Source organism: Haliotis rufescens, unplaced genomic scaffold (assembly GCF_023055435.1).
Source record: "Haliotis rufescens isolate VD_foot unplaced genomic scaffold, xgHalRufe1.0.p SCAF_13, whole genome shotgun sequence".
NCBI lineage: Eukaryota > Metazoa > Mollusca > Gastropoda > Lepetellida > Haliotidae > Haliotis > Haliotis rufescens.
Genome location: NW_025963813.1, coordinates 36,233,043 through 36,260,123, shown reverse-complemented (window position 1 = coordinate 36,260,123; position 27,081 = coordinate 36,233,043). Strand labels below are relative to the sequence as shown.

The following is a 27,081-nucleotide window of genomic DNA, read 5'->3' as shown; positions in this document are numbered from 1 at the left end:
ATAGGTGCTGAACAAATATAAAATGTACTTATGCCCTGAATGTTTTCCTACTATAAATACAGCTCACTTTTAACAACAGTTGTAGTTCCACCTTAGTAGACAAATGACATTGATATTTTTTCTGTACTTTTAGGCGCTTTCTATGGATGCCATTAGTCTTATGCACCAATTTGGGACAATTGTATTCTGTTTTATATTCCCATGATACTACACTGTCCCGATATAAGTACTGATACCGTTCCAAACTAATCTGTTTATCTCACCAGGGCCAAATGCCAAAGCACATAGTCAATGACTTTCCATTTTTTTCTGAGTGAGAATGCTGTTTTGCCACTTTTAGCAATATTGCAAAAATATCATGGTGGGGGACACCAGCAATTAGCTTCACACATTGGACCCATGTCGCAAAACAACTTGTGAACAATGCATGCCCACATATCTCAGTTTGAGGAGGATATTTACAACTAAAATAACACAGAATATTACAACAGGTATCTGTAATGCACAGGCTAACATTATTTACCAGAAGCAAGTCATGAAGAAAATTTGCATCCGGATACCTTCCGGAAACCTTCCGGAAACCTTCCAGATGCCTTCAACAACCTTCAAATTGCTTGGTATTTTCAAGTTAATTTTTTTATGTGTTTCACATAATTTCACATAATTTTGACATTTTTTTTGGAAGGTTTCCGGAAGGTTTCCGGAAGGTATCCGGGCCGGATCCAAAATGGGTAGGTATCCGGAAGGTTTCCGGAAGGTTTCCGGAAGACGGAAACCTACACTTTTTTTTGCTGTGCAGTCAATTCAAGACAACTGCTTCCGGAAGGCCACATGGACACCAGGCTACAGTCAACTGCTTCCGGAAGGCCACATCGACACCAGGCTGCAGTCAATTCAAGACAACTGCTTCCGGAAGGCCACATGGACACCAGGCTACAGTCAACTTACGAAAACTGCTGCCGGAAGACCACATGGACACCAGGCTGCAGTCAACTCACGACAACTGCTATTGGTAGGCAGCATGGACACAAGGTTGCAATCAACTCATGACAACTGCTTCTGGCAAGCAATACAGATACAAGGTTGCAGTCAACTCACGACAACTGCTATTGGTAGGCAACATGGACACAAGGTTGCAGTCAACTCATGACAACTGTTACTGGAAGGCCATATGAACACAAGGTTGCAGTCAACTCATGACAACAGATAATGGTAAGCAAATTAGATACAAGGTTGCAGACAGCTCACTACAACTGCTACCGGTAGGCCGCATGGACATAAGGCTGCAGTCAACTCACGACAGGTGCTACCTGTAGGCCATTTGGACAACCAACTTATAACAATATATATGTGTTGGTGCGTGTTACCAAGTGGCAAATAGGAATGCCAAAAGAACATATGAGAAGTTTTCTTTGTTTGTCACTTTAATTATCAAACAATTTTATATTATCAGACTCACCATACGCAGCACCGTTCATCGTTGTGCATTGTGTTGTTTCGCCGTATCAGGTCCTGAAATAGTGAACAAAACGTCAAATGCATATATTTTAGTGGGTGGATTTACAGTTTAAGTTTATAACGAACACGCTTATAACGGACTGACCAATATAACGAACTTATTTTTTAGTCCCGGCCATTTGTTGTATATATGCTGTATATATGCTTATAACGAACTACGGTTATTACGAACTAAAATTAGTGGTCCCTTTGAGTTCGCTATAACCGAAGTTTACTGTACGTTTATGTGAAGGAAAAAGCAAGACTCCGACGTAACAGTCAAGGAAGTAAGACCGAGGCAAAAGGGTATCGGCAATTGCCAAAACCCGATTGCCTAGGTTCTCATAAAATATCTAAATGAAAATATATAACAAAAATATAAGAATAAACGCGATATCTTATAGTGAAACAATACAGTGTGTCGCGGTATAAAAGGAATGTGATCAAAGAGTGCGAGAGAAAGAAATACGTGTAGTATAGACAAAACTAAGTCATGACATCTAATATTGAACAACCTCTCATCACCTACCCTGGTGAGATGTGAGATTGCAGGTTCGATTCCAGTCATCCATAATGAAAACGTTTAATTTCTTGTCATCGATTTCAGAACATCGGACGTTTGAAACATAATGTCCAAATTCTATATGCTACTCAACTCACCAGGTCTTACTAGCAAAGAGTAAAACATCATACTAGGTCTAACTAGGAAAAGGTAAAACACCCAAAGAGGTTATTGGGAGATAGGAAGGTACCTAAATACAATATGCAAAAGTGGCATTTGGTTTTTAACTTGATTTTGACATTCAACAAGATTTGTATAGACACACTACTTTACCTCAAGTTACAAGTTATGGGTATGGAATACAGAACACCGCACATTCGGGCTGTGATGAATGACCTCTATACACCTGTAGGGTTAGAATAGTTAAAGGTACTTGTAGGACTATTCTTGTAAGGCTTGCTTCATTGTTTGTCATCATACCTGGCGGTGTTGGGTGTTGCTCATTATAACAATGTCTGGTATATCTGATCAGGTCTTGATTATTTACAGGCTGCCTTCACATAGACAGGCGTCAGAAAACATTCCCTCTCATACATTTAAAAACAAAACTACAATATAGTTCAGTCAAATTCTAACAATAGGTTGAGCGAAAGAAAGTCGAGTTTCCATTCCCATACTTTGATGCGTGACTATCATGGCTAACCTCTGGAGAAAGTTAATACGTTCACAGAATGTTTAAAACAAGGAGAAAGTGATGCCTATTATTCTTTACATTTCAGAGGAGTCCACATGTTAAATATAACTGGCACTGCAAACAGTTTTACGTTATCACATGATGTAGACACATTCTAAACCACGCTTAAAAAATGGTAATTTTATAATGATTTATACAAACACGCTTAATGTCTGAGCCATGTTTCTCACTGTCACTGGCGTAAGCCACCAATGGTCTGATCAGTTCTAGATCCCCTTCTAGAAATGATAACTGTGTCAATATTATTTAAGTGTTAAACATTATTCACTCATATGATACATCTGTGATAGTCTAGTACTTTTACTGTCCCTTGTCGACAGATTTCAATGTCTATATGTATTAATATATAACTTGATTTAGTCACAATATGGCTGAAATATTGCGCATGTGACTTTAAATATTAACTCGCTCCCTCACTCACTCACTCATATGATCAACTATATTCATGGAATCATTTACGTCACACTGTAACAGAACTGTAAGTGCCATTCTAATCTTGAGCCTTGATCACGTGGCTTTGATTTTTGAGCTGTGGCGATGTATGACGTCATGCATTACTCGTCACTGGTCAGAAATAGTTAATATGGCCGACAACAAGCCATTGTTCTTTCTTACAGTTCACATTTTGTTACGTATGACATGGTAAAGTACAAAATAATCATATAGAAAATGACACATGCTGTTATTTCGAGGGGGCACGGGTGGCCCAGTCGTCTAAGGCGCCGCGATTCGCTAAGCAGAGTTGCGTCCCTTTGGCACGCCAGAAACCTATGATTGTGGGTTCGAATCCCGCCTTTCCCTGATTATGTTTCTCGGTTTGTCAGCACCATACCCGTGCTCGTGAGGTTCACCGACGGGGCAAACGTCTGAGACCTGCATCACTTCGGGCTTTCCCTACACATTAAGTTGACACGCCGCGATATAACTGAAATACTGTTGAAAGCGGCGTTAAATCCAACTCACTCACTGTTGTTTCGAATTTCAAGAGACCTTTTTCAAAAACGAGCATGATTAAGCTATCAATTTGTTGCAGAACATGGATTTTTCAGCTTATGTAAATTCCACGACCTGTGGCTGCCACGATTGGTGACTTCTCTATTGTTGACAATAACAACCTTCAACAGTTATTCAAATATGGCCAAAACTATCGTGAACAATCTGGTACCAATTGGGAATAAAGTTGTAAATAAAGAATAAATAACACTTTTCAATGATGCTTTATTTTACTTTTATTGTCGCTTGTTTCAATAAGGAAATTGCCTGTTCCGAGTTTGTTGGACATCGAACATGTCCCTATCAGTTTCATAAACATTATCGTTTGATGGCAAAATATCTGTCTTCGTTAAGGCTTGTCAACTCATCATCGAAGCAGTCGGGGTTAAGGCCTAGAACATCATACCGTCGCCAAACCATCTGGTATCAAACTACCGTATTACCTCTTTTTAACCAATCAGAATTAAGCATTCTTATATGTCATGAGAGAGAATGAATTATAACATGTCATCATCAGTAATAACTGTTGTGGTAATAATACTGTGATAAGAAGGATGTGACCGTTCATGGTCACCAGGCATCACGTTTTGGGTATTTAAATCCGTTAAGTCCTTATTTTACTGACTTGCCAAAGTCACAAAATTTGCTCAGTTGATTCGTGTTTGTGTATATATTATATCTCTATGATATCGTGTAATGTCCACAACAAAGGATTTCACTACAAAGCAATTCCTGTATTATAACATGCAGTAATCAATCATTTTTTAATACTTTTATTCAATTTAACTGAACAGGTACGGTAAGGTCTAGTTACACGCTTAGTCAATAAGATCGGTCATTAGTCAATGGGCTACGGCTAAAACTTTCTGTTATTTGTGCTTTTTTGCATGGTCAGCAACGTCAATAGCGATACTGCTTTGAGGCTTAAATATGTTTTTCAAATTTATCAATATCGAATTGTTTCAAATCTCAAATGTATGTCGAGAAAGAAATTGTTGAAATTTATATAATTCTGTGTGAACGACTGCTTTTTCTCAAGTTGAGCAAAGTGATATTTTCATTGCAGTGAACATAACACTTTGACGGAACTATTGTTATCTCCCTTTATCGTAAGTGTTTAGCCTGTATACAAACTGTTTAGTTCAACATTGACAAGGCAAAATAATGACAAATGATTGTTGATGGAGTTAATATCGCTTCTTGCAGTTTGTTATTCTCTTGAAAGTGTTTCGTTATAAACTGTAAATTTGACCAGCGTGTATACTTTTGAATTTCTTTTGTTGAATATCACGACAGAATAATAAACCACCGTTGGGATTATCTTGACGTGGGGCAAAACCTGGCGTCATCCCTGATATTCAATGATCCAATCATATAAATTGCACTGCTATTCTGGCCCTTAAATTATCGTAAAGTTATCGTAAGGAAATCGTAGACTATCGTAGCCTATTTTCGAAACTATCGTAGCCCTAAGATATCCTAAGATTGTCGAAAATCGAAGATATTATATCTATAGTATATTCTTATAAAGAGTATATTTAATCTTTTTCTGGAAAAAAGAAATTGTATTTTGTTTCGTTTTAAAAACAACACGTAGGCTATCTATAATATTGAAAGACAAATTTTGGATAATGAGTGATTAGATATTGTCTGTTGAACAATTGCATTCTATAGCAATTTATGGAAATTTTGACAGCAAAAGTTAAGCACAAGTTTTCTTAGCGTATTTTCGAGGAATGGCAATTTGAAAAATTAAATAAAAGATGGGTTCCCATGCTCGTTTGGGTTTAAAATGTCGTCACAAAGTAGCGTATTTTCGAAATTGTCCAAAATTTACTCTCCAATATATTTTCACAGAAACTGTTTATTGAATGATATTTACTGATTACTGATAGACATTTTCACCACATTTATCTTTGAATTTTGCATTCAATGGACCGATTTTAAAATAGTAATTGATGATGGTCTTTCTAAAATGTAAGTGTACATTTACCCGTTTTATATAACTAAAATATAGATACAATAAAATCACCGTAAAGAATAGGGTCACCGGAGAAATACCAGTAAACCACTCTCTGCAATGCTGTCCGACAAGTCAAACTTCATCGAACTACGTTCGGGAATAGATTTCACACATTTACAATGTAGTTATTTTGCTTCTAGGCCAGATCAAATCAAAGAAATCAATTTATTATCTCTACTTAACTTAAAAGGATAGAAAGTGACACATTATATGTATGTAACTTGTGGCGTGTTTCATGAGACAACATACAGTGTCTTGAATTGTAACTTGACAATTCCTAAATTACCTCCCTTTGTGAACGAAAATTAGTGTCACTTTCAAATGTGTTACAGAATTATTACAGATAAAAAATAATTACATCATCTAAATACAAATAGCTTGATATTGTATTCAAGTCCTTTGTTTATTTGTGAATATATTGGATATATAAATAAAATTTAAAAACTTATAACAAGCTTAGATTGTCATTATAAATTATAAATATAATGAATGCATCTTTTCATTTATGCATTGCAAATGAACTGTATCCATTATTTAAGATCACCCGAAAATCACCCCTAATCGTGAACCTAATTCATAACTTAAAACTGGAATGTATGTTTAAGTCATATTGCCACTTTTGCTTGAATCTCTGATGTCAACTTTCTTAAAGTTACGTATGACGAGGAATGTCAGTTCAATGCATGTGTTTAAAGGGAACACTTTACTTCACAGCTGCACAGAGCAGAGCACTTAAGACCCGCTATAAAAAAAACTGAGAAAGGCTCCTCTTCCAACGCCTGTCTGCAGGATTAGGTAGTGTGGGGCGTTTATCAAGCACCTGTCCTCATACATGTACATGTCTCCCCTGATAAGGTGCACGTACTGTGTGCTGATTTATAGCTACCTGAATGGGTAGAGTGTCGTGAGATCTTTATGAAAAGAGATTTTGCCTTGCTTCATTGATCTTCCAGATTAACCAGGGTGGTGGGGTAGCCTGGTGGTTAAAGCATTCGCTAGTCACGCCGAAAAACCGGGTTCGATTCCCCATTTGGGTACAATGTGTAAAGCAAATTTCTGGTGCCCCTGTCGTCAAATGCTGGAATATTGGCTAAAAGCTGCGTAAAACCATACTCACTCACTCCAAATTAACTGGTTCTGTGGTACATGAGAACGACAAACCGCACAAGAAGCTGCATTTTGTTGTCAGAGATATCATCAGTGGCCCATGAAATTGTGACAATGGCTTCGATTTAAGGGGGCATCTACAAGTCCATTTCAGTCAAACCATTTCGGTTTCACCTCCATCTCCTTTCACCAGGTCAAGGATTTGTTCATTAGTCTGATCTTGTGCAATAGCAGAGAATGATCACCAATCACCGTAACAGTTTGCATAAAAAAACAAGCATTCGCCACGCGACGAACCAAATCCATAAGAAATCTACATTTTTTAAGGTCATTGTTGCCCCATAAAAAATGTGTAAAAAAGGCGTTTAAATGCGCGACAATGCGACATATTGGTAATGTCGCATTGTTGCGCTTTTCGATAAATGGTGCGCCTGTGTAGTAAGTGAATTCATGTACAATGCGTGTAAATAGTTATACTCCTTTTCAAACTCCATCGGTCAAACTCCTAGGGATGTCATCTGGGTTGCGCATCTGAGATATTTCGCTAACAGGGGTTTTATTATTGTCGTTAAAAATAAAACATAATTATGTTGCCACTCCAGTTTTATCAGAAATAAACTATTGATTAAAATGAGACATTTTTATTTCAGATATGAGACCAGACATTCAGGAAGTTTCAAACCTTTTTAATAGTGTTTATGTTTTATTAAATATATAAAAGTATGCAAAATTGCCACGACTTAAGTATCGCTATATGTCTCGTATCGTGAATAAAGTATCGCGATACGTATCGTATCGAGAAAAAGTCGTATTGTGACATCCCCACTATATATGATTCAAATAAAGACATCACAAACACATTATTGTGAAATTCGCTCCTAATTTACCAAGCTCTCTTAGCGTCGTTTCGTCAAGAGGGATGTCATAAGTGAGTGCGTGAGTAGTGTTTAACGCCGCTTTGAACAGTATTTCAGTTATGTCACGGCGTGTCAGCTTGATTTGGGAGGAAAGCCGAAAGTGATGTAGGTCCAAAACAAGAAACATAGGCAGGACGAACACGGTTTCTGGCACCGTCGCCCAATCTGCACAGTGAATTTTATCGATTTGAGCGATTGCTGGCTGAACAGTGGCATATCTAAGACAAAGTCACTTGTCCAAGGAGAAACAAAATGTTTTTTCAGGTGCTTCAGTGTGGGGCTGGACCGAGATCCTAGATACTGCCGAACAAGGTCACCCATCCAAGGACTTCCCGTTACTAACGTGACCTGTAGTTTAGCGCCGCTTTGAACAAAATTTCAGTTATTTCACAGTGTGTCAGCTTGATGTGGGAGGAAATCCCTTAGTGATGTATGTGTATGGTGCTGGGATTGTAACCAAGGATCACAGTCTTTTTCTGGTACGTCTAAAACGATAGGGTCAACCGTGTGCCCTCATTGATTTGAAAAGATATCGGATACCGGAAATAAATTAAATAGAAGTTGAAAGTGATTGTTTCTTGCTGTGAAAACACGTTTGGTTCATGGAAACCAACACAGACAATAATTATATATGAACTTATTTCTAAAGCAAACATGACAAATTTGTTAATTTTTTGAGAATTGCCATTGCTAGTTTTGGTTTTAGATCAGTTGGAGCTGACAAAAGACCACTAGCGATTGAAAAGGAGTATAATTCACTTACAGCACATGCACAACATTATTTGAAACCAATATGTCCGTTATCGCGCATTTTAACGCCTTTTTTAAACATTTTTTAATGCGACAATGCGACAACGCGACATATTTTGACCTTGAAAAATGTCGCGTTGTCCCATTGTCGCCCTTTGGTAAAATAAAAAATATTATTCACAGCGCGACAGTGCGACAAATGGCCAAAATGTCGCGTTGTGGCATTGTCGCGCTTTGGCTAATTTCACACTTTTCGCTAGTTTTTGTAGTGGCGACCACGCGACAATGTCCCTTCGAGGATTACATACGATGCTGCGCCGAAACAGACACAAAATAAGGCTAAACAGTGATGGACATGATCCTTCAGAATCAGTGATAACACCAGGTGTTGAAGAAAAGGTTAAGAATGTCCTGCAATTCTTGCAGATAATTTGCATGAACAAATAAAGCCAAACTGTGAAGAACACGATATGCATGGATCCTGAAAATCATTGATGTCACAATGCGAAGCATCGACGTTATCTAAACAATACTCACCCACATCACATTTTGAATAATTCTGTCTCTCTTTTCCTGGATGTGAGCCGATCTCACTGGTATTAGTTTAGTTGCACCCACAGCCCAGTGTCTTGCACCTTCCAACAAACCTCTAGGCTTATCTATGCCATAAACACATGTCGTTTGTCCCTTATCATATAATCCATAAAACATTCTACCAGTTTGGTGCGTAAATAATGTCTCCCAAGAGAGGGACTAGACTAACATGTAATTATAAGTTTGACATGTTTGCAACACATTGGGCAGTATGAAGTACACCGAACAACATTTTATGACGATCATGTTTGTTTTGCTCGCTACCCGCCATTCCTTGACACATATATGGCGTTCCAATTTTAGATCCTCTTCACTGCAAGGTGCGTCGTTAGGCAACAAACAGACAAACAAACAAACCCAGACTTGCTATTTTTCATTTAAGGAGACTGAATATTATCTAGCGTCCACGTTTTGAATTCCCATCCCCATATGCATATTACGTGACGCTTAATAAGTACATGACACGGGAAAGTTAACTTACATGATGGCAAGATATGAATGCAACTGAATGCACAACTCACACAATTATTGGTCACACACGAACTGTGATATATTCAAATTAATTTGTGCTTCTTTAAACAGTTATGCTTGCACAGAAAGATTTCATGCACTCGTACGTAATTACAAAAAAAACGATTTTGCATTATACTGTTTTTGTTAGTTTATTACAGCTATTCATCTCAGGACCATAAAATGTAAATACCCCGGAAATCCCTTTTAATGTCAGCTTAAGTTTCAATTCTAATATTAATAATATACACAATAAGTTTGGTGAAACATTTTGTCTGATAGAAGAATAATTTTAAGCCGCGTGTCCACACAGTGTTGATCTTTACAGTTAAAGTTTGTGGCAGTTAATGACTGGACCTCGTATCGTAAGTCCTCGTAATAAATCAGTTTCACTTCGAAGGACTCACTTCTGCTGTGTAGATAATCGAGAATGTCAACTAAAATATATGATTGCTGTGACAAATACACACTTGATACTTGATAATCACCCTCATGTTCCGTGTACAGGTCACATCAAGCACTGCATGCCGTGTATGTCTGTACTCGTTTCACTTTGCGTTTATTTCTTATCTGGTAGCTGACATGTTTCTTATCTGGAATAAGAACCGGGTTGAGCTGGAAGAGAAAGGCGAATCATGTTCGATGTTATTTACATAAAATAGAACATATACATGTATTTAACTGAGAAAGACGCATGAGTCATTGTATTTGACAACCTAGTTTAGCATCTTCATATGTGGCTTGTCCCCTATTCGTGCTTTATGGGGTCGTCCCACGTAGCCGGTTTCCATTGAACATTTCTCCCTGGCAAATTCAGATTTCGAGTAACAGTATTGATGATCTAAATTCACATCAGTTGATCAGTGACAGTAACTCATAACCGGCTGACATGATTTATCCAGGGTCCTTTCACAGGACAGATTTCAGCCGGCCAACCACCTTGCGGTCCCGTTGATCTGGGTAACCCGACCGGCTGTATTGGATTGACCTCTGCCATACACTAGGGGGTGGGGCTGGGACGTTTTGAATGTTAACTGTTGACGGATGATTGGGTGTTTGGAGGTTTTGGTCAGCTGACTCCACAAACATAATTCGCTGTGTTCAACAGTTAATATGGGATCGAAAGCACTATTGAAAGTGTGAAGCTCTATTTGAGCGTTGCTAAGTCACAGGAAGACTTCGCGAAGTGCATGTGTGTGTATATAAAGCAATATGATGTTGAGTATCTGATATTAAATTTAACTGTTACACCGCAGGAGACATAAAATCGATATATCACTCTGCTGAGTTAAAATACAAACTAAACGATCATCCAACTATTCCAAGTTCGTTATGCCAGCGGGCGGTTGGGTAGCCTAGTGGTTAAAACGTTTCGCTCGTCACGCCTAAGACCAGGGTTCGATTCCCCATGATGTGGAACAATTTGTTGTGAAACCCATTTCTGGTCTCCCTCGCCGCGATATTGCTGGGATATTGCTAAAAGAGGCGTAAAACCACATTCACTCACTCACTCGTTATGCCAACCGTACATGTGTGTAGACATTAAATGAGGTTTAGCACTGATTAGATTCCTATTTCTATAGGGACAAAAACTTTTAGTTTGATTGATATATTCTGAACTTCGTCTTATTCCAGACCGTTGACGAGTGTCAAGAAAAAAATAGGGTTGTTCCTCAAGATCATCTTCACGTCTCATGAGCAATTGTAGTAAAACTATTCTTCAAAAGATTAACCACCAGAGATGTCAGTGAAAATTCTAAGATAGTCGGCGATGTCACTTTGGTTTCTTGCTGTTTACAGAAGCCTTGTTAATTTGTCTTAGTGTACGAATCACGGTATAAGAGGGAGAATTACCTGGCTCAGGAGATTCCAATAAAGGAAACAGTTTGTGTGGCGTAAAATATCTGATAATAGTAGACGAGTATCACATCGATTTGACATATTCTCATGTTGGCGTGTGATTTTATTAGATGCTATTTATTACCTAGATCACAGGTGTTACACAGTATGTACGAGTGAGAGACGTGTATGTTTGCTGTTGGCAATAAACCGTCAGACCAAAGTGGTTTCATATTCAAGTTGTAAAAAAGCTTAAATGGAACGCCACTTGTACATGTTTGTCGTCCCAACACCCCTTCCTATCATTCACGAGTAACTATGCACTTGAGCAAAAGTAGGGGATCGTGAACAATAAATATTAATACAAATTCTTAGATCGAAGATAAGTTTTGACGAACGTTTGTGAAACGTAACAACAAACACATCCGACAGATTCACGTGCCGAACTCAAGCGCCATAAACGCTTTTGACTCTTTGGAGGAAGGTCGATTAATCTCATTGGACCATTATATCTGTTTTCTGCTTATCATACAGTTGTGGTTTACCACTGGATTGCATGCATTGTTTGTGTGTAAACTAGCGATGCGGCGCCTGTAACGCGCTGAGCGTCTACGGTCTATTGAAACTTGAAACTTGCAGAAGTCAGTCTGCATGGCAGACTATTGAACAGGTACAAACAAACCCCAAATGTTGACGATCGACCCCGTTCAGGGCGTCCCAGGTCAACGACAGCAGTGTAGGATCCGAAACCAGGCTCTACCAAATCGAGCTCATACGGCGAATCAAATTGCTGCAAACTGTCACCAGTGTACTGGAGTTCGAGTAAGATTAGACATCGTCTACATACAGCTCATCCCGATTCTCGACGGCTGCCTGTTGTGCCACCCCTTATAAATCGTCACAGGCGTCAATGGTTTATGCTACTTCGAAACTGGTGCAATCGTCGCTGGTCACGTGTCATGTTTTCAGAAGAGTCCCGATTCATTTTGCACGTCATTGATAGGTGTGGTCGTGTCTGGCGACGTCGAAATGAACGTCAAGCGAGACCTCATGACAGATTTGGCGATGGGTCGGTGTGGATGACGTCACTATGACTGACCGAACCCCACTCCATATTGTGCAAGGAAGGGTCAGTGGACAGTGCTATCAGAACAACACACTGACTCCCTTTGTTGTCCGTTTGCAAGGCATGTGGGTCAACGTTTTGTCTATCAGGACGACAGCGCCCGTGCTCACGGTGTACAAATCGTCAATGATCACCTCCAGCAGCACAACATCCATAAAATGACATGGTCAGAAATGAGCCCAGAACTTTCCCTGGGACATGGTTAGTTGGTTGGTTGGTGTTTGACGCCGCACTCAGCAATATTCCAGCTACATGACGGTAACTAATCGAGTCTGGACAAGACAATCCAGTGGTTAATATCATGAGCATCGATACATGCAGTTGGGATCGACGACATGCATCAACCAAGTCAGCGAGCCTGACCACCAGTTCCCGTTATTCTCCTCTTACAACAAGCATAGTCGCCTTTTACAGCAAGCATGGGTTGCTGAAGACCTATTCGTACCTGGCTCTTCATAAGTCTGTCTGGGACATGATAGGCTGTGACGAGTGCGTCAACGTCTTAGGCCGACGACCATGTTGGCTGAACTTGGCCAGGTGCTGCCTCAGAGTTGGACTCTCTCAAATCGCCATTGTGAGACTGATACGTTGTATGCCTCGTGGAGTGAATGAATGTTTGACAAATAATGATAATTTAATATTGTGGTTTGTGCAAATTCAACGTATTTTGTTTTCTACTTACCATATGCATGTCCAGTGTATTATAAAATTTATTCTCATGTACGTGTTTTGTTACGCTACAACTATCCCTCGTAAGGTTTCAAATTCCCCCTCTGCGCATGCGCACGGGAGCCTTTTTACCCATAAGCCCCGTGTCTCTCCATTCCTCTCCCAAAGCTAGAAGGACGACAACACTCGCTTCAAAAATTGCCATACCCGCCAGCCCACCCTATCTTCACCGGCTTAGGTCCTCACCTTTGTACCAATTTGCTGCTGCTTTGTAAATATGTACAGTTTTTCAATTTTGCCTTTTATTATCGGGGGCTGACTGATTGGCCTTTCATTGGCCAGGCTATTTCCACTCATCTAGAGTGTCCTTTTCTCCCCCAAGTCTAAACCAGAGCTCAGGTCGCAGCCCCGGTCCGCAGACCACTGTCCGAGCCTCTTAGCGGCTCCAGGACAGCACCTAGCTCTCGGTCTGCCCTCGTCTGTGATAAGAATGAGTCAGCTCCCAAGTTCGTGCCAAAACCATTATATGTATGTGTTTGTTATCATGTATATTAAATATTTTTGCATTCTATCTCATTGCTTGTTGTGTTTGCACAAAGTGGCGGTATTACGCACTACTGATAAAAATGTCAACTCCGAATTTCTCATCTTACACCTATCGTCCTTCAAGTTTGGGGTCATAACATCTGCTGTCGTACTTCACTCCCTGTTGTAATATGTTCCCAATTGGTTCATTATTATCATACAACCTTTAAAGGATAAAATGTTTCAAGAAGTTTTGGATATTTTAAGCTATTTCTGAGTATCCCCTAAATTTTATGAAGAGTATGTGACGTTATCATTTTGACGTATTCAAGTACGATTCTTTAAGAAAATTACAGCCAAGCTATGCAAGGCCCAACGTGACACATTCACAAGCGATGAAATTGGTGACGCATTAGGTTCATGATTTGCAGTATATGTCCATGTCTTTCATCTAGAATTAATAACAAATGAAAGCATTGTACAATTGTACTTTCTCTATGTCGTGTGAGTATTAAACATGTGTCGTGTTAGCTACAAATTGACCATACGAAAGTGGTTTTATTGTGAAGCTGTGAAAAACTGGTTTGAGGTAACAAAGCTTATGTAATGTGTCGATTACCAAATCGAAACAAGATGATAACCCAGAAATCTGTACGTAAAAGAACCTAGTGTGAAACCAACAAACAAAAAACAAATGGTATACAATCAACAATTGTATTGCAAAAATAACTAGGTTTACAAATTAATACAAAATACTGCACAGCAATTAAAATGGCTTGTTTTTTATGTTGTTTAACGCCGCTCAAAGAATATCCCAGCTATATGACAGCAGTCTGTAAATAACCGAGTCTGGACCAGACAATCCAGTGATTGATGTTATGAGCATCGATCGACGCAAATGGGAGACGATATCATGCATCAACCAAGTCAGCTACCTTGACCGCCCAATCCCGTGAGTTGCCTCTGCTTGTCGTCATAGCAACCATCCCTATTTATGATGAGTAATCTATACACACACACACATCATGATATAATTTCGATGTACGATATCATTAAGAACATTTCAGCCCTGAAAAATAACAAATTATGCCAGATTTCAAAGAGTTATTCCGTCTCTTTAACAAATGAGAGAAAGGACAAGGTTGCATTATAACTGTGATATATACATTCATTGCGATACACCGCCTCCGTGGTCTAGTGGTAGAGCGTCCGCCCGGAGAGCGGAAGGTCCGGGGTTCGATCCCCAGCCGCGTCATACCAAAACACGTTATTGGTACTTGTTGTTACCCTGTCTGCGCTCGGCATTAAGGGTCTAAAACAAGGACTGGTCGGCTCGGAGTCAGTATACTGTGTCTGAGTGGGGTATTCATGTTAAACAGTGGCATGTTATCTCAGTGTGCTAGCACTATAAATCGGCACTAGTACAAGCAGCCACACATACACACACACGTGTATGCGCGTCGCTATATAGGTGCAAAAATCTTGGACGCGACAATGCTAAATTTTGTACCCTGCAAAACTGAACTCCTCGTGTACTTTCAGATTCTCCACACACACACACACACACACACACACACACACAGACACACCTCCCCTTCGTTTCTGCAACCTCGAGCAACCCAAGAACCACCCCTAAGAGAGACAAGGAGAACCCTCTAAGCAGGGAGATCTGTTGCATGTCCGTGAGGTGAGGGCAGTAGGCAGATTTCTGTAAATTAGATCAATGCCAGCATATGTAGAATGTTGTGCCCGGGTGTACACCAGCACAGGAGTGAAGGAGAGGGGGACACCCGGCGGAGCTACTTGCAGGTCACCATCCTTCAGTGGTCTGTGGTGATCACAAAACAGATGACTACCTCTGTGGTGTCTTCAAGGAGGGACCTTACCCAGGTCAGACGTATATTGCCTGAGGCTCAGGCGGACGTCCACAGAAGTCCTGAAGGACTCCAGAGATGGAGGTGAAGGAGCTGATGTATTACTAAAGTACTCACGGAAATGAAAAAAAACTCTTTTTCTCAATTTAAAAATCGACACAAAGTGTTACGTAGCTGTAAATACGAAATAACAAAACAACTCGAAAAGTACTAGTCTGGATTTGCTTGTTTGATCTCAGTGAACATTACAAAATGTACTTTACAGGATGTAATTTGTCGGCACTTTCAACATTCAAAAATAAAACTAAGTCCAAATTAACATAGCAGAAACAGACTATAGGCATTATGCACCTGTTCTCACCTGTCGTCAAGGTGTCATAGGTCACCTTGATCAACTTACACCTGGTTATGCCCTGTTTCACAATAGTCTGTTTTATTCACATTTTTACACACTTTTACGTGTAAAAAGGCATAAAAACATTTGATACGCTGTATTTGTGCCAAGGCCCAATTAGTTCTAATTTAGTTGTTCGTATAATTACATATTTTTTATAATAACTGCATTTATTTAAGTTTTTGAGGTCGAAAAAACAGGGTTTTTTTCATTTCCGTGAATACTTTAGTGGACGATGGTTGACGATACGCCTGTTGAGGAGGAGATGGTTACGGCCATATGAGATTCTACTTCTGATCTATTTTTGTCTCATATGTTGCATCGTTTTCCTTTTTGGGATGCATGGAGAAAGTGACGCCGCTTGGTGGACATGACTGATTTTCAGGATTTACTACGTGAAATAAACAAAAGCGACAAAACCTTTCCCCTTTTCATAAGAAATCTCTGCCAAATGCAGAGTCAAATGTACGATTCCGACTATATCATGAGCGTGTGTTTACGAATCACTACAATAGATGCCGAGTAAGCACATTGAAAGAAGCGTTAGTATAATCCAATGATTTTGTCCGTCATCCAAGACTACAAACTAAATTAACTTACAGTGACAGGATTTTTTATGTCATTTAGTTGTAATGCAGGAAACAATATTTTTTAAACCGCAAGCACCAATTACTTCCCTCCAAACTGAGCTAGAACCATGGGACTTTCTGATTTGATGTTCAAATGCAGTAAGACATGATCCAAATTGGAAGTAATAATAACTTTGTTTAAAAAGGAGATTGAACCATTCGACTTCACTTTGTTTTCTGTACTACGTCGATACATACTCTCCCATCCATTATTATCCTACAATAATACATATTCAAACACCCGTCGTTATCTCACTCCAATACATACTCCACTATCCATCGCTTTCCCAAGTTCATGCATACCCTTTCATCAATCGTTATCCCACACCCACACACATTTTAATTAGCACCGGTATCCCACACTATTGCATATTCTACTATCCATCGTTGTCGACCCCAATACATGTTCTGCTACCCTTCGTTATCCCACTCCAATAATATTCCAATATCCATCGTTATCCCACGCCAACACATGTTTTACAAGCCACCATTATCCAACATCGATGCACATTCTGCTTCCCATCATTATCCCACTCCAATAATATTCCAGCCATTGTTATCCCATGTCGATACATACTCTCCCATCCATCGTTATAACAACGATATATGTTCTAATGTCCATTGATATCCCACACCATCACATATTATCAATGTCGACACATACTGCCCCATCCACCGCCTCCCAAACTGATGCATGTTTTACTTCCCATCCTTATCAATGTCGACACATACTGTCCCATCCATCGCCTCCCAAACTGATGCATGTTTTACTTCCCATCCTTATCAATGTCGACACATACTGTCCCATCCATCGCCTCCCAAACTGATGCATGTTATTCTTCCCATCCTTATCAATGTCGACACATACTGTCCCATCCCCCGCCTCCCAAACTGATGCATGTTTTACTTCCCATCCTTATCAATGTCGACACATACTGTCCCATCCACCGCCTCCCAAACTGATGCATGTTTTACTTCCCATCCTTATCAATGTCGACACATACTGTCCCATCCACCGCCTCCCTAAATGATGCTTGTTTTACTTCCCATCCTTATCAATGTCGACACATACTGTCCCATCCACCGCCTCCCAAACTGATGCATGTTTTACTTCCCATCCTTATCAATGTTGACATATACTGTCCCATCCACCGCCTCCCAAACTGATGCATGTTTTACTTCCCATCCTTATCAATGTCGACACATACTTCCCCATCCACCGCCTCCCAAACTGATGCATGTTTTACTTCCCATCCTTATCAATGTCGACACATACTTCCCCATCCCCCGCCTCCCAAACTGATGCATGTTTTACTTCCCATCCTTATCAATGTCGACACATACTTCCCCATCCCCCGCCTCCCAAACTGATGCAAGTTTTACTTCCCATCCTTATCAATGTCGACACATACTTCCCCATCCCCCGCCTCCCAAACTGATGCATGTTTTACTTCCCATCCTTATCAATGTCGACACATACTGTCCCATCCACCGCCTCCCAAACTGATGCATGTTTTACTTCCCATCCTTATCAATGTCGACACATACTGTCCAATCCCCCGCCTCCCAAACTGATGCATGTTTTACTTCCCATCCTTATCAATGTCGACACATACTGCCCCATCCACCGCCTCCCAAACTGATGCATGTTTTACTTCCCATCCTTATCAATGTCGACACATACTGTCCCATCCCCGCCTCCCAAACTGATGCATGTTCTATAACCCATCATTATCAATGTCGACACATACTGCCCCATCCACCGCCTCCCAAACTGATGCATGTTTTACTTCCCATCCTTATCAATGTCGACACATACTGTCCCATCCCCGCCTCCCAAACTGATGCATGTTTTACTTCCCATCCTTATCAATGTCGACACATACTGTCCCATCCACCACCATCCCAAACTGATGCATGTTCTATAACCCATCATTATTCTTAACCGATACGTATTCTACAGTACATCATTTTCCTAAACCCACAAGTTATATTCTGTTTAATTTGGTCATCTGTTAACTTTTCGAATCTGAAATATGATGTGGAACAACTCAATGTGATTTAGCTCAGATAGCTAGTACAATAGAAGAATACAAATGTTTTAATAATCCAGAGTTTTCTTACAAACGTGGGCGGTCGGGTAGCCTAGTGACTAAAGCGTTCGCTCGTCACGCCGAATACCCGGGTTCGATTCCCGACATGGGTACAATGTGTGAAGCCCATTTCTGGTATCCCCAGCGGTGGTATTGCTAGAATATTGCTGAAAGCGGCGTAAAACCATATTCATTCATTCATTCTTACAAACGGAGTTCTTTTCATGAATGAGGCGCCGAACTATCTTTTGCACAACCATGTCAAGCGAACTTCCTTGTTATTTATTCACAAGTAACACCTTGCTCGTTTCCTCAAATAAGACAACTTTTCGCATAGGAATAAAAAAACCTGTCATGATGCAGAAGATCTTTTTATTCAACAATACAAAAATATATGACGCTGAGTATAAAGAGCTCAGTCGATCGTCGGTCAGTTACGAAAAGTAAATGTCAATTCAATATAACAATGTACATTTAAGGGAAATTACACTTGAGACAACAAGATATCAATTTTAAAACTACATGCAAAATACGAACATAAGTAATACGATTATAAAACTCAAATTTCAAAAGCATTGATATAAAGTGTACTAGTACGTTATATACACACGGTAAAAGAAGCAACTGCTTCAAAGTAACGTCCCTGAAAGATTGAAGATGGTGATACTTGTCTATGATTAAATCTGACTCGGATAACTTCAAGAGAAAGTGTGCGCAAAATACAATGAAACCTGGTTAATCCGGAATAGGTGTCCGTAAGTTTGGGTATCCGGAGGGCTCTAGTGGTATAGCTTCGCATGACCATTAGCCCCAGCTAGAAAAGAAGCAGAGCAAGAACTATTCTATCGTAATTATTGCAGAAAGTCATACCTGATAAAATACACGGTTCTTATCGCATGTGTTTACATTGACAATAACCAGTTAGCAGTATAATAATGACAACAGATATACTTTTGTACCAACACATAAATGCACATAAAAACAAGACGCGTGTTTGAAAGAACTTGGAAAAACAGGAGTAGATCCCCACTCTTGACTTCCTCGGAACACATTACATGTAATCACATTTCCAGTGCTGACCACTAACTCTGGTTTGGTCAAATGCATGCCTACTACAGTCTAATTCCAGAACAAAGTGCCTGGCCTCGCTCTGACATAATGATGACTTTATTTCAGGTTTCTGTTATACGTATTCCTGTTGAATAACATATGCAGAGCGACTTTATAAAATCCCTATAACAACGATAATAAGAAAGTTAAAATGCACGCTAGGTCTTATGACATGACTTCCGGCTTAGGAAAACATATGTCTTATACAAAACAATGTTAAACAGAAAGTCCCATGGCTGTAACAATTATATATGTGAACGTTGTGTGCACTTCACACCCGGCTTGGGATAACATACGTCTAATACAAGACAACTTATAAATAGAAAGTCCTATGCCTGTAGCTACCTTACTAAGACAGGTACATGCGCTGCTGGTTTAACAACCTTGACCATCTATCTCTGCTAACATGTCATACAATCCAAGGGGCTTGGTTCAGTAAACAAAGAAGCAGAACAAGCTTACTAATGACCATTCCAGTGATATTGACCTTCATTGATGGTCACTCAAATCCATACAAGTTCAATTCCCTACCCTAATGTTTATATGTACCAGATTGCATCCTTCTGATCAGTGAACACTGATACATTTCTCGTGTATAACCTTGAGAATTGCATTACAAGAACATTTCGCAGAGCTATCCATCAAATATACCAAATGTGATACACCATGGAGAAATCGTGACAGTAACTTTTAAGAAAAGAATATGTATTTCAACAATTTCAACTACTACATGCACAAAGGGGTCTCCAGAAAAAGGCAAGTTAGTGGAAATAGGAAACATTTCACCAATAAACTTTTACTGTGATGTTGACCTTCAACGAAGGTCACTCAGAAAGTTTCCAGGTCGCGGCCCTGTCCCAATGATGAATGTACCATGTTCCATTGATCTGAAGCTAATGCTTCTTGGGTCATGATTTAAACACTCCCTTTTTCAAGCTCCGACTTTGAGGATGACCTTGCCCCTTGACATCACTGGACTTTGTGAAACATATCCTAGGAAGTAAAGGAAGTATGCATTATGTGCTGTCCAAGTGTCACGTGGTTTCACAAATAAAGTGCGGCGGTGTCGATCAACCTCAGTCCAACCCTTACAGTAAAGGGGTTGTTTAACTGTGTGATGTGTTGATACACACATTTGGGAGAAGATACAATGTGAGCAAGAAGAATTCAGATGTACAATATTTTGGTTTCTGTATAATGTAAAATACTCAGTAAACCAAGTGTAACATTAAGAACAGAGAACCTCAAGTCGTACCTTAGTACCTGTTATATTTGTCTTGACGTTACTTCATCCTGACTGCCATAATGTATACATCAAACATAGCAATACACATATAAAATTGATTTTGCCAACTTCTACTCAAATATTACAACAATACTTGAAAGCAAATATTGCTTGATTATATAATTCATTGATAACCGACAAGTATGGGTATTCTCCAGTACCCAGTGCCAAACAATAGAATTGTGGGTAATATCTGGTACCCAGTGCTGAACAGTAAACACAGTTTTTCTACTTTTATCTTTCACCCTTTCAGCTACTCAAGGGGAATACAACTATTATACCGAGAACGAGAGAAGTTTGTAAATATGACAATACCATACATAAAAACAAGATCACAGTTACTCTGCCCTTCAGAATATTAAAAAACAAGTAGATGTATCTAATATGGAGACCATTATACTATGAAATATTGATTCACAACTGTGAAATATCTTTCACATTCATATGGTTTCAGATAACTGTGAAGCGCTCTTGGCCCAAAACTGAACGCAAGAACAGTGAACATGTCATTAGTTTATTGATTTGACAGCTGGTTTATGAGAGAGTATAAAGCAAAGGTCATACACTGTTATGAGCCATCTAAATGTTCTGTTAATGTTAAAAAGCAGGTCAGGTCCAGCCATAATTACTTACCATGACTGTCAAACACAAAGAAGCGCTGAAGTCCTCTGGTCCCATGAACCACCTTAACCTCTTCGTGCTCTCCCATCTTGTCCTCCGCCCCTCTTCCTTCGTCTTGCCCACGCTGCTCGTACGAAACCCGCCTCTACGCATCCATCCCGCCCACCCATCGGGAACCCTTTCCCACTTCGTCTTTCTTCCAATCACATTTCATTTCTTTACTTCTTCCGACCATAACCCACACCCCCAACCAAACAAACTATGTCTCCGCACATTTCCTCCCTTACCGTCTTCTCCCGGATATGTGTATTGCCTCATCTCCCCCGACCTAATCATTCATGTCCATGATATGGTTCCCGCCTCACCCCAATGTCCCCCAACCTAATCAACCATGTCCATGATATGGTTCCCGCCTCACCCCAATGTCCCCCAACCTAATCAACCATGTCCATGATATGGTTCCCGCCTCACCCCAATGTCCCCAAACCTAATCAACCATGTCCATGATATGGTTCCCACCTCACCCCAATGTCCCCAAACCTAATCAACCATGTCCATGATATGGTTCCCACCTCACCCCAATGTCCCCCAACCTAATCAACCATGTCCATGATATGGTTCCCACCTCACCCCAATGTCCCCCAACCTAATCAACCATGTCCATGATATGGTTCCCACCTCACCCCAATGTCCCCAAACCTAACCAAACATGTCCGTGGTAAGTTTACTGCCTCATCCAAATCTTCCCCAACTTAACCAACCATGTCCATAATATGTTTACTGCCTCACCCCCATCTCCCCCAACCAACCATGTCCCCCATCCCTCTCCCCTTAACCTTCTAGACCCCATCCCTCCCTCCTCCCCAATCAATAGTCCCTCAGTTCTTCCGCTTCCTATCATGCCCCAATCACCCCTTTTGCCTTAGCCCCATCCTATTGCCCCCAGCCCTTTTTTCTACTCCTCCATCGCACCCCATCTCCCTCTTCTACCCCCCCCCCCCCCCCCCCCCCCCCCACACACACACACACACACACACACGCACGCACACACCTCCCCCAAACGCTGGTTGAATAGTTGGTGCTGTATTTAAATTATTTTAACACCCACGGAGATAAACTTAACTTCAAGACTGATGTGGTTGTCCATTGTGATTCTGACTGCGTCCGTATGAACTGTCAGCACCTGTAAGGAAAAGGCCTCGGTATAGCAAGGTGAATTGTGACAGATGTCAACTTAACTAATCATGATTGGCTGGAATATCAATCTGTGGCTAACGTCCCCAGCAAAGTCCCTAGAAATTACACATGGCCATGTTACAGATCGATGTACAGTGATGTAAACATCTTCTGTACAGTCCCCAGGGATTACACATGACTATGTTACAGGTGTACAGTAATGTAATGTAAACGTCCCCAGTCAAGACCATAGGGATTACGCACGGCTATGTGTAAGGCCGATATACAGTGATATTAGCATCACAGTACAGTGGTGTTGACGTCCCTAGTAGGTCCCTAGGGATCATAGGTCGGTATACAGTGATTGAGAAATGGTTGCATGTTGCAATTAACTGACTTCAACGAATGCCAGACATACAGATTACATCTTCCCGAGGCAAGGGAGTTAACTGACTATAAACGTCCAGTTTCCACCCTTGCCGAACTAGGCTGGTATTATGGAGTTACATTTTGGTTGGGCTAATGTGTCTATGCATAGTCCAATCAAAATCGCGCAACGAAGTCGCCGGTTTGTAAACTGTCGTGCTGATTTTGGTCGATTGCAGGATTTGCAAATCATGTGCACTGCCAACTCGTTGTCAACATATATTCCAAATCTTTTTTATGATTTAAATCAAGGTGCTAACGTGATTTGATTCACTTCGCGATGTAAGATCCGTTTTATCACAATATAGATCTTGATTTTCGATCAGATGTGTTTCAATCAAACGCAAGTGATACGAGAGGTGGAATCTGATTGGTCCATAGAAGGGACATAACTCGTAATAACCACTGGTGGCGCTACAATCGAACCCAGGATTTCCAGCCTAGTTCGGCAAGGGTGGAAACTGGACTTTTAAAGTCAGTTAACTCTCTTGCTTCGGGAATACGTGCAGATAACTTTCTATAAATTCGTACTCGTGATTATCCCGATATCCCCTACTATGTGGACAATTGTCTACTCTTTCACACCGATGTTAAAACTTGGGACGATTCAACATATATAGTGTGAAACTAACTTGACAATATGGAGTGAAGGACAACCTCCTAATGAATGCCCCAACACTCCTCGTCCATGTTACCAGCCAGTTTCTGTTGGAGTCCCGAAACCAGATGTCCTTCGTGACGTTAAAGAGGTCGGGTTAGATTCGAACGCCAAAAAAGAAAAGGAAAGTAGAGGAACAAGTTTGAAATATTGAACATGTCATCTGAAACAAAACACCTTCAAAATATGTTTATGCTAAATACTTTCTCCGCCGCAGGCAAAAATACATCCTAGTTACATTTGATATCTTATCATCTTTGTTATAATTTTTTTTTTCAAGTTTCAGCACTCAACTCACTCACTGACTCATGTTTTAGCACAGACGTAGACGAAAATATTGTGTACAATACCATATCGGCGACAACGTCTTCTGATGTGTGTAACGTATGGTCCAAGTGTTACTGCGACCTGTTTGGTCCTTTTGAAAATTTTGACTTTCATAGAGACTTGCTGGGTGGTACAGACTCTATCCAGCATCTGTGTCCGAGATCACAGTTGTAAAAGGTTTTAAGAACAGGAAATCCCCAGGACCAGGTTTAGTTACAAATAAGCGTCGAAAATATACTAACCGTGGTTTCTATAAACACCTTTTATATACGTGGGTCACAAGAAACATTCACTAAAGGCTAAGTCTGAGCTGTAGGGTGGGTGATTTAACTGTACAGCCTAGACATAGCCCCCAGTGGGTTGTGTTTGAGGTAGGGTTCTGTGTTTCTAGTAGGGTTGTGTTAGGGAGGTAGGGCTCTGTGTGTCTGGTCGGGTTGTGTGTGAGAAGTAAGATTATGTGTTTCTCGTAGGGTCTTGTGTGTGAGGTAGGGTTCTGTGTGACTGGTAGGGTCGTGTGTGTGAGTTAGGGATTTATGTGTCTGGTGGGGTCGTGTGTGTGAGGTAGGGTTCTGTGTTTCTAGTAGGGTTGTGTGTGGGAGGTAGGGCTCTGTGTGTCTGGTCGGGTTGTGTGTGAGAGGTAAGATTATGTGTGTCTCGTAGTGTCGTGTGTGTGAGGTAGGGTTCTGTGTGACTGGTAGGGTCGTGTGTGTGAGGTAGGGTTCTGTGTTTCTAGTAGGGTTGTGTGTGGGAGGTAGGGCTCTGTGTGTCTGGTCGGGTTGTGTGTGAGAGGTAAGATTATGTGTGTCTGGTAGGGTCGTGTGTGTGAAGTAGAGTCGTGTGTGAGAGGTAAGATTATGTGTGTCTGGCAGGGTCGTGTGTATGAGGTAGGGTTCTGTGTGTCTGGTAGGGTCGTGTGTGAGAGGTAAGATTATGTGTGTCTGGCAGGGTCGTGTGTATGAGATAGGGTTTTGTGTGTCTGGTAGGGTCGTGTGTGTGAGGTAGGGCTTTATGTGTCTGGTAGGGTTGTGTGAGGGAGGTAGGGTTCTGTCTGTCTGGTAGGGTTGTGTGTGAGAGGTAACATTATGTGTGTCTGGTAGGGTTGTGTGTGAAAGGGTAGATTATGTGTGTCTGGTAGGGTCGTGTGTGTGAGGTAGGGTTCTGTGTGCCTGGTAGGGTCGTGTGTCAGGTAGGGCTTTATGTGTCTGGTAGGGTTGTGTGTGTGAGGTATGATTCTGTGTGTCTGGTAGGGTCGTGTGTGTGAGGTAGGGCTTTATGTGGCTGGTAGGGTTGTGTGTGTGAGGTAGGGTTCTGTGTGTCTGGCAGGGTCGTGTGTGTGAGGTTGGAGTCTGTGTGTCTGGTAGGGTCGTGTGTGTGAGGTAGGGCTTTATGTTTTGCTGGTAGGGTTGTGTATGAGAGGTAGGGTTCTGTGTGTCTGGCAGGGCCGTGTGTGTGAGATAGGGTTTTGTGTGTCTGGTAGGGTTGTGTGTGTGAGGTAGGGCTTTATGTGGCTGGTAGGGTTGTGTGTGTGAGGTAGGGTTCTGTGTGTCTGGCAGGGTCGTGTGTGTGAGGTAGGATTCTGTGTATCTGGTAGGGTCGTGTGTGTGAGGTAGGGCTTTATGTGGCTGGTAGGGTTGTGTGTGTGAGGTAGGGTTCTGTGTGTCTGGCAGGGTCGTGTGTGTGAGGTAGGGTTCTGTGTGTCTGGTAGGGTTTTGTTTGAGAGGTAAGATTATGTGTGTCTGGCAGGGTCGTGTGTATGAGGTAGGGTTCTGTGTGTATGGTAGGGTCGTGTGTGTTAGGTAGGGCTTTATGTGTCTGGTAGGGTCGTGTGTGTGAGGTAGGGCTCTATGTGTCTTGTAGGGTTGTGTGAGGGAGGTAGGGTTGTGTGTGAGAGGTAAGATTTGTGTGTGAGGTAGGGTCGTGTGTGTGAGGTAGGGTTCTGTGTGTGAGGTAGGGTCGTGTGTGGGAGGTAGGGCTTTATATGTCTGGTACGGTTTTGTGTGAGAGGTAATATTATGTGTGTCTTGCAGGGTCGTGTGTGTGAGGTAGGTTTCTGTGTGTCTGGTAGGGTCGTGTGTGTGAGGTAGGGCTTTATGTGTCGGTAGGGTTGTGTGTGTGAGGTAGGGTTCTGTGTGTCTGGTAGGGTCGTGTGTGGGAGGTAGGGCTTTATATGTCTGGTAGGGTTTTGTGTGACAGGTAATATTATGTGTGTCTTGCAGGGTCGTGTGTGTGAGGTAGGGTTATGTGTGTCTGGTAGGGTCGTGTGTGTGAGACAGGGCTTTATGTGTCGGTAGGGTTGTGTGTGTGAGGTAGGGTTCTGTGTGTCTGGTAGGGTCGTGTGTGTGAGGTAGGGCTTTATGTGTCGGTAGGGTCGTGTGTGTGAGGTAGGGTTCTGTGTGTCTGACAGGGTCGTGTGTGTGAGACAGGGCTTTATGTGTCGGTAGGGTTGTGTGTGTGAGGTAGGGTTCTGTGTGTCTGGTAGGGTCGTGTGTGTGAGGTAGGGCTTTATGTGTCTGGTAGGGTTGTGTGAGGGAGGTAGGGTTCTGTCTGTCTGGTAGGGTTGTGTGTGAGAGGTAACATTATGTGTGTCTGGTAGGGTTGTGTGTGAAAGGGTAGATTATGTGTGTCTGGTAGGGTCGTGTGTGTGAGGTAGGGTTCTGTGTGCCTGGTAGGGTCGTGTGTCAG

The 27,081-nt window shown here is 41.2% G+C and overlaps 2 protein-coding genes across 2 annotated transcripts in view; both read right to left on the bottom strand.

Annotated features, from left to right (window-relative positions):
* The window catches only part of LOC124152543, a 29,548-nt gene extending 20,402 nt beyond the window's left edge, over positions 1-9,146 (bottom strand). Inside the window, exons 1-2 of the mRNA XM_048394491.1 lie at positions 9,081-9,146; positions 1,460-1,512 (exon numbers count right to left, since the gene is read on the bottom strand). Coding sequence (XP_048250448.1) covers positions 1,460-1,478 — 19 coding nt within the window. The 5' untranslated portion in view covers positions 1,479-1,512; positions 9,081-9,146. The remainder of the gene's footprint in view (positions 1-1,459; positions 1,513-9,080) is intronic.
* Positions 9,147-13,676: 4,530 nt separating this feature from the next.
* Positions 13,677-27,081, bottom strand: part of LOC125378736 — a 44,194-nt gene continuing 30,789 nt past the window's right edge. The window contains exon 5 of the mRNA XM_048394691.1: positions 13,677-13,760. Within this exon, the coding sequence (XP_048250648.1) occupies positions 13,677-13,760 (84 nt within the window). The remainder of the gene's footprint in view (positions 13,761-27,081) is intronic.